Source organism: Misgurnus anguillicaudatus, chromosome 14 (genome assembly GCF_027580225.2).
Source record: "Misgurnus anguillicaudatus chromosome 14, ASM2758022v2, whole genome shotgun sequence".
Classification (NCBI taxonomy): domain Eukaryota; kingdom Metazoa; phylum Chordata; class Actinopteri; order Cypriniformes; family Cobitidae; genus Misgurnus; species Misgurnus anguillicaudatus.
In genome coordinates, this window is record NC_073350.2 from 35211010 (window position 1) to 35220479 (window position 9470).

The following is a 9470-nucleotide window of genomic DNA, read 5'->3' on the forward strand; positions in this document are numbered from 1 at the left end:
TTGCAGGTGTCTTAAGTTCTCACGTCTGTTGGATTCTTGAGGTTTTTTCAGCGGAACGTGCATGTGATGTTTCAGCAGCATCTATACAGTAAGTTGGCCTACATTATTCATTTATTATAATACAAAAATCCTCGTGACGCTGTGCTTTGGTTTAATTGATTAAATCTCAATTATATCCAGACATTTAAATCTTTATGTTATTATTTAGGTTAATGTATTCTGTTATATGTGAAACAGGCCTACTTTCATTAATACAAAAAGTATAAAGTTATATAATGCTTAACATAGCTAATATATGTATATGTGAAATTTGTGCTTATGTGTAGTTATGAAAATGATTTGTCATTTGTTGTCTATTAATCAAAGATTAAGCGATCAGTTCGTGTTGTTGTCGGTTTGTGTTATTATTGTGTTGCTCAGGAAAAATGATTCGGGCATTTACACGACAGATCTCCATGAATATAGTTGTTGTCTTCTCTTAAATTCATTGCTGTATTTGTGGCTACAAATCACGTTTTTTGCTTTCATACAGAAATATTTCAATACTTTATTTTTTCGTTCTGAACCCAAGTTCAGGCAATTTATACAAGAAATAAACAAAACTAGTACAAATGACACACAATAAATGACTATGACAATTAGAGATGTGAGGGGGGGTCGTGTGGTATTTTATAAACAGGCAATACCGAATATACACCCAGTGTTCAATTTAAAAATCCTCACAAACATTCTGTAATAAAATACTGTAATCTGAGTAAATAGAAAGTGTACACATCAGAAGTGGCCAAAACACAGATTTGTAAATGACAGCACATAGACCAACTCTAAATTAATTTAAAACAGTGCTTTTAATGAAAAAGCTTAATTCAGTAGCTATAGTGGTTCATTACATAACTCTGAAGGCAAGGTCCTCGTTCACAGATATAGAAATATATAAACATTGCATAAAGGATTATTTTGACCATATTTCAGGATTCTATTATTTTTATTACGACTATAATAAATTATCATTGTCAGAACGCACACCTGAGTCAATCCAAACACTCTCCATGTCAAACCCTGATTTCATATATTAAGGCGCATTCACAGTTTTGGAACAGTATATCTTAAATAAAATTATACTAAACGAATAATATGTGCCATCCATCTAATAAAAACTGTATCCCACAGTACCAAGGGATTAAAAACATATTCGACATTTTTTAATAAATACAAAAACATCAATAACAAATAAATCGTCGAGCTATAAATAATACTTATAAAAAGAAAAACAAACACATACAGTTAATGCCTTTGGCATAACACCATACTACCATTAAAAATGATGTGAGATCTTAAATAGACAAAGAAAAATACAGACAGACTAATAGTCCTCAGGAAAGGGAAAGCTTGCATGTTTCGTAGCGAGGTTTTGAATGCTTATAATTTTTGGATATTTTGGAGAGAACGCGTAACGCTCAGCTGAGGAAAGTATTGGGCGCAACCCGTTTATGTTGAGACAAAAGTCCACCCGAAACAGATGATGTGAAGGACGGTAAACTAGTTCTTAGGGAATCGGACAGCAAAGAGGACGGAGAGCTGGAGATGCCGTAACCCGGTGCGCTCGGCAAAGTCTGCTGCTGCTGCGCTCCCGGTACAAAGTACCCATTGTGCCCTGATAATAATCCAGCAGCCACTGACGGCGGTGAAACACCGTATCCGTTTGGCAGGTTGAGACTCCCGGTAGAGGCTCCCAGAATAGGGCGAGACATTTCCCCGTTACTAAGAGGCTCGACGCCGGGAAGTAAAGATCCGTAAGCGTGTCCTTGGTTTAGAAATCCGTGCGTGGATCCGTTATAGTGCGAATGATGCAATGGTAAGAACGGAGATAGCTGCCAGTATAACGGGTTACTCGGGCGTTCACCCAACCCGAGACCGAGGGGCGCAAAACGTAGCCCTCTTTTCATCACCAACTTGCCCCTGGATGTCGCCGAACGGCGCCGCAATTTGCCTGTGGTGCCACCGATGAAAACATCATCACTGGATGGATCCAGCATCCAATAGTTTCCTTTCCCCGGGTCATCGTAATGTCGTGGCACTTTGACGAAGCATTTATTGAGACTCAGATTGTGCCGAATGGAGTTCTGCCAGCCCTGCTTGTGTTCTCGATAATACGGGAAATTTTTCATGATGAACTCGTAGATGCCGTTTAAAGTCAGTCTCTTTTCTGCACTTTGTCTAATGGCCATCATGATGAGCGCATTGTAGCTGAACGGCGGCTTGTCAAATTTCCCGTTTTTCCCCTTTTTAGAGGGCTGCTCCGGGGTGTCTGTGTCTCTCTGGTCCTTTTCGAGAAGTGCAAGGTCCATTTGAGCTGGTTCCGTAGGCTTGTCTAGATCCTGTACCGCAGACGGGCTGCTGCGCCTCTCTGTGCCCTCATCCGCGTTCGGGCTGTCAAACTTGGATGGGAGCAGGAGACTTTTGATGCTAAACGATGTCGACTTCTGCACCATGGTCGGCTCACTGTGATCTCCCATGCCGGGCAAAAACAAACAAAAAGACCAGTTTCTTGCTTTAAAACAGCTTAGGTCAAACGCGCAACGATGGAGACATTGCGTGCATGACGCGCAGAGGTGGTCTTCAGAAATTAGTGATTAAGCACGACTCAGTCTTACTAACTCATTGTAGGAGGAGCTCTTGATTTGCTGGAAACTGTACAGTCTCAGACGAGCCCGCTGTTTTGCTGTGATCAATCCATCAAAGCGCCACTCGGTCCATAATAATGCGCGGACAGTGGGGAGTCGCTTACAGTAGTCCACTAATGCGTCTCTTGTGCGTCACAGATCGCGTAAACTGAATGGGAGGGACGAGTTATTTACACAGATGATCTTGATACACTAAAAATGAGCGTATACCGATCATTAATGATAAACTCATTTTAAAAAGCGATAGAATTAAGATTTTGACTTGATTTAATAATTTTATCATGAATGGACAATCATTAAACTTCTAAAAGTTTCTGACAACATTTGAGATGTGCAATAAGAAAAGACGTAAATAATACAAAATAAAATGCTGAATGTTCAATATATGTCTAGCATGTTCCTATATGGAGATTCTGCAGTGCATGGCTGAGTTAAGGGCTCTTCAAGTGGCCCCTCAGGGGTCAAAACATAACTGATCCCCGTTCAGAACTTCTGCTGGTTTTATCTGTATTTTTTTACTGACCTCTAAACCAGCGTTGCCTAATGATTTTTTACTTTGGAAATGACGTTCAGTTTCTTATATTGTTGACATTTATTCAATGTTGACATTTACTGCAAATATTTACAGAACTAAAGAGTTCTGCAGTGAACGTGTACATGTATGTATTTGCAGGAAATTGATTTGCGCAAAGGAAGAACGATTATAGGCTATATTTACAGTTTTTTTCGATTGCTAAACGACAGTGAGCACAACTGGAGCTACAAGGTAAATGAAAATTAGCAGTTTGCTTCAGTAGTCTGGAGTAAGTTACGAAATTACAGTAATGAGAAAAAAGGGTAGAAACTAAAAGTACATGAAAGCTAATATTTTATATATATTAAATATATATATGAAATTGGAATTTATATTTATATGAAATTGCAATCATCAGTGTTTGAAAGGCACAAGGCTGAAATCAATTATATTTTGAATGTGTGGTTCACAGTTTTGACAGCAGTGTGTTAGCATTTGAACAAAGTGCTGTAAATCCACAGTGTTGTGCAGGTTGTGTTAAAGTCATGGGATAAGTGTGTAAAGTTTTGAAAACTGTGTTCAAGCAATGAAAAACGAACTAGAGTTTGGTCCACATGAACTGCTGCTGTGCAGACTGTAGTTAGAGTTTTGCACATGTGACTCCAGTTGTGCCCACTGTCGTTTAGCAATCGAAAAAACTGTAATTATAAACATTATAAAATTGTCAGATTGTAACATATAAGCACTTGTTGTTTTTATTGTTTAGTTAATCGGAACTTATTTACAGATTGTGTCAGGAGGATTCTGCTGTAATCTCATTTTTAAATTAAAACAATTTTCCAGTTTGTTCACTCACGTTTTTGCAGTCATGTTAGTTGATATTAAGTATTACGTTGGTTTGGGGGGCATAGTTTTAATTTGTTTGTGGTTAATTGTTTTGAACGTCATGCTTACGTGCTGGGTAGAATAAAACAGTGTAAATATCAATAAAGTTAATACCAAATAAACTAAAAAAATAATTAAAATCAACAATGAAAAGTTTGATAAGATAAATAATATTTGTTATATATAATAACAAACAAAAGACATATGTCTAGGATATTGAATGTGTTCATTTATATATAGGGTAATAAAAAAGCAATGTGAAACAGTTTATACAATTAATCTATTATTATTTATTATAGTGTGCTATATATCATATCTGTGTCTGGTCGGTGAAATACTTATATCAATATTAATTAAAATTGTCCTACATTTATTCATATTAGTTTTGATCTAATATTGTTTTTTCAATAATTAATATTATATTAAATTAAATAGCCTACGTCTTGAAAAAGTCGATTTTACATTAGCTGTCTCGGTCGTTTTAAAACCGAATTAATCTTTCAAATCAAAGAGGTAAAATTTTGACCTTTATTCTGCAAAAAATAAATAAAATAAAAATAAAATATTTTTTATTTATGGTAAAGGAGGAGTGCGCGACCACAGACGCTGTCAGGTCACTAACTTAAACTTTAATATAACCGAATTCTTACATTAACCTTCATTTTTCAAACTTCTGTCAAATCTGAACGAATTTGATCTTCTATAAATCAAACTTTATTTCATAACTTACTATAGTTATAGTGTTTCTGTGGATTGGTTAAGTGATTCATGGTTTATTGTTTTTCTATTGTTTATAACCTTTAGATAGATCAGATTAATTATAGGAAAACATTTGTAACAGAAACATCTTGGTGGCTAAATATAAACCACGCCCATTTCTTTATAATCTTACCTGTAATGTCTTTCCTACTCAGTACTGCACATGGAAAAACACAAAATGATATTAATTATTTGTTTTTTTGGGGGGTTAAACAGAGGATCAAGGTCAGCCATGGTTAAACTTGCAGTTTATAATGACCATAAACACCCCCCCCACACACACACACACACACATATACAGGCCTACATGTAGATGTTTATGTCCATGCAAGCCCATCCTCAGGCTTTGTTTGAAACCATTTGCCAAATGATTTAATGCCAAATCAGACACAAACACACACATGTACATGAGAAGGACACACACAGAGTTCAGTGAAAGTTCACAGTACATCACAGTGAAGGTACCAGAAGATCTTCAGGCGATATAAACCCCCTCTGTGGACCTGTCCTGGATTTCAGATGCTCATTTGTTCTGATACCAACATTTCCCAGTAGGAGCTTCACATTAATGGTCCTTCAAAAATAAAATACTCAAAGACTGCGTACAATACAACCTGCTAACTGTTAAAATGTGTGTGTGTGTGTGTGTGTGTGTGTGTGTGTGTGTGTGTGTGTGTGTGTGTGTGTGTGTGTGTGTGTGTGTGTGTGTGTGTGTGTGTGCATACGTGCGTATGTGTGTGTGTTTGTGTGTGCGTGCGTGCGTGCGTGCGTGCGTGCGTGCGTGCGTGCGTGTGTGTGTGTGTGTGTGTGTGTGTGTGTGTGTGTAAACATGTGCATTTTTAACATGTGACATCAGAGTATGAGTTGCTGAAATAATGATCACATATCCAATTAAAGGTATAAATATTTCCCACTTCAAGAAAAATGATCTCTGTTTAAGTTTTTCCCTTTCTTCTTCTCATTTGTTTTTATCTTAGAGATGTTACAGCTTCAATCTGAGAACTGTTTAAAGATCAGTGTGAGTTTCTTTGTAAATGAGGATAAACAGATGAACTGTGTGTGTTTGCTGGTGTTGTTGTCATTTATAACATAACATTCACATATTTTTCTTCACATCTGTCTGTCTGTCTGTATTGCATTATAAATTAGGAACAGTCCTAAACAAGATACAGTAATAAACTTGATATCTGTTTGATGTGTACTTCACAACATGTTTGAACCCTGTTTCATATACTGCACATTTTATATGTTTGCTTTCTGTGACAACACTAAAATTTTGTTAAATAAAGGAGAAATGTGAACACTGTAAATTATCATTACTATTTCATAGGAGATCATTTATTATTGCATATCTTAAATGAATAAAATTAACCTAAACATGTTTTTAAAAAAGATTCTTCATTGTCCTTACTTAAAAAGTTTTTCATTAAACAAAGTTCCCAGCCCTTAAAATCTAAAATAGTTTGTTAACTGTGATTTAAAAGGATTATTACTGTTTTACTGTTGTTACTGTTGAATGCTTCAGGGTTCATTTTTAACTAACTTGGGTATATATTGTACTGCTAAAGTTGTTTATATGCATTCAGTCCTTAATAACTTAGCAAACTAAAACATTTGGTTTTTCTGTCCACTAAATATGTTCAGTTGTCTGAGTTTATTTATCTGGCTCTTGAGGAACAGGCGTCTGATCTCTGGATTAGTTTAATGCTAACAGATTGCTTACGAATAAAACCATATAAAGATGTGTATACACTATAAAGGATAACAGGTTTTATGAATGATAAATAAAAAAATATGCTGCTATTTGGATTTTTGATATGCTGCAGCAAAGTATTATGAATTTAATGAAAGGATATTATACATACAAGCATTAGAAGATGATATAAGTTATTAGCACACGTGTGCTCTATATCACTTTATAAACCGGACAAATCCAACAGCCCTAATGAAACGTCAGACTTACAAAAAAAACTGGGGCATGTTTGCGGTGGATTTTACAAAGCCTTTAAATCACAGAGAGTTTTAACCAAAACAGTTTGAGAGAAACACAAACAGTAACAGATCATTGAAGACCAGAATCAGTCAGATTAAAATTATTAACTGGTTAATCTGAAGTGATTATAATCATTACCAGCAGCTCATTTTTTTTATTTATCTGAGGACAAATGTGTGAACTATGTGACTGATGATTCCACTTTATTCCATAAACGCATTTAAACTTTTGTATGTGTGTGTTTGTATGTGTGTGTATGTGTGTTTGTTTTATACTTGTACTGTTATCATTCTGATCTGTGGATTATGGGTCTCTATGGTGGGCATTACTGCCTCAGAACAAATCAACAAAATTGTGTGTGTGCGCGCGCGCGTGCGTGCGTGTGTGTGTGTGTGTGTGTGTGTGTGTGTGTGTGTGTGTGTTGCTGCTTAATCACTGGCCTGTAAATCTGCACAGCTGTGTTGAAAATCCAAAGTAAAAGAGAGCGTGTTGTAAAGTCTTTTAACATTGCAGTTTGATATCAGAATCAGATATTATGTGGAGAAATGGGTGATTCTCACGAAAACTTGGTTTTAAAAATGTCAAGCATGAAAATGTAAAAATTGCTTAAATTTACTTTTTCCCCACCAGACATTGAAAAACAGAGTCTGGAGTAAATGGGAACATTAATTTAAAAACTTTTACTTATCATTTAACACTTTTTGTAACATAATTTAAAAAATTAGTCCTAAAAAATCTCATTAACGCAACAGTCAGAAAACATCAACACTGACATATTTTCAAAATTGCATGACTAACCTGAAAGAACATAATTTGGAGATTCTGCACATGCATTTAAAATCAAAGTATTATGCTTCTATTAATTAAATTAACATTTAATAAGCATCTGTTGCGGTAATGATAATCAAATTGTCGTGTAAGCATTCTGACAAGACAATATTTAAAATTAACTGTAAAAAAATGATCTTACCTGGTAGCCATCTTGAAGTAACTGGTCCATGTGCTTGGTCACTCAAAATCAAACTTTATTAAAATTCTGTATGTGTGCTTAAACTGTTCTCAAAAAGTGTTGCGGAGGATGAGAACATCAGGCATGGACACATAATTTTCCTAAATTTTGTTCATTATTATTATACATGAATATTCAGTAAATATTTTTTCTGTCATCTACAGTAGTCTAGCAAAACATCCTTTCATTTTTTTTCTTAATATTTTTGTGTTAATTTGATTACATTACAACATAACGCATGTTCAAACACAGCCGGACACATTGCGGTAATGAGAATTTCAGCAGAAAATGAGATAAAATTTACAATTATAAATTCTTATGTTGAAATCACACATTGTGCAAGGTAGAACACAGTATTGTGTTAATTCTGATGCTTTTTAATGTTACTATATTACACATTTTAAAGCTAAAATCATTAGTGCCGTGGTGTTTCAATGGTTTCGTGAGAATCACCCAAATACATAATGTAAAGGACATTTGGTGATTCAGTTAAAAACCTTCACAAACAAAGTTCTTGATATTTCATCATAGGTCCGTTCCTCACGGTGCCTTGTAAGTAACTACAGTATAACAGTCTGAGCTTGTAAGAGAATTTTAGGCAAAATGTTCCTCTCATATTTAATCAAAAGCAGTCTTGTCATTTTGTTTTGTTTTTAAATGAATTTTAGATTAAATATAGGCCTAAATAAAAAAAAGTATCCTATTGGCATTAACCTTGACCTTTGATTTGTGATTTTTAAAGCATGCAAAAAGTAATCCGTTTTCCTGTTGTGAATATATGACATGTTAAAACCTGTTAAAAACACATAACCTGGCATGTGTTGAGTCTAAAGTCTGTCAGATACAAATGTCATTGGTTTACTGAAAGGATTAGTCTGTCAAAATATATTTAAACCCTTGTTGTATGCAAAGAAAAATATCTTTAATAAAATGTGAATGTTTTTGTCTAATCTAATCTGTTATGTCCAATCATAAACATACCAGATTATAAGAGAAAACTGTGCCAAGTAAGATAAAGATGTGAATCATATTAAAATCTCATCAGGATGTGAGAAGAGAGATTGTGTGTGTTGGCACATTTCAGAAGCTCATTATTTTTGCTTATTTCTGTAATCTTGTTTGGTTTAAATTATTCTGAAGAGAGATTAAATAGTTTGTTTTAAAGTACTTTGATGTCATATTATTGCTTAATATTAAAATATCTTATTGACAAATGATTTTTACTATTGTTGTTTAATCATAGCTTTATAATTTGTAAAATTCAAAGAGATTTTAACAAATCTATTACTGAAATATGTTTAATAAATCTCATTTGATCATAATTTCATGAATTCTGCTGCTGCGCCTGCGCGTCATGCTTTATAAACTCTCGCGAGATTTAATCCACCACAATCCCGCTTCTCCTCTAGGCGGCGCACTGCAAATCTAAATACGTGTTTTTGGTTTATTAAAAGCATTTAAACACTTAACGTGTTGTCGTGTGTATCCATTATTCATTAATGTCTACATTTGTCTTAATAATATAAACACAGCCAAAGCAATATAAATAAAAAAAAGATTAAATCTTTTCGCTGTCATTGATTGGTCAACTTTAACGTACGCTGAGAAAAATAACAGATGTCACGT

At 34.7% G+C, this 9470-nt stretch overlaps 1 protein-coding gene across 1 annotated transcript; it reads right to left on the reverse strand.

The window, feature by feature from the left end:
- Positions 1 to 486: 486 nt before the first annotated feature.
- foxg1b (forkhead box G1b) lies at positions 487 to 2937 on the reverse strand. Its single transcript, XM_055183449.2, has one exon. The coding sequence runs from the start codon at positions 2514 to 2516 to the stop codon at positions 1458 to 1460; it is 1059 nt and encodes a 352-aa protein (XP_055039424.2). The 5' UTR covers positions 2517 to 2937; the 3' UTR covers positions 487 to 1457.
- Between the last annotated feature and the right edge of the window lie 6533 nt (positions 2938 to 9470).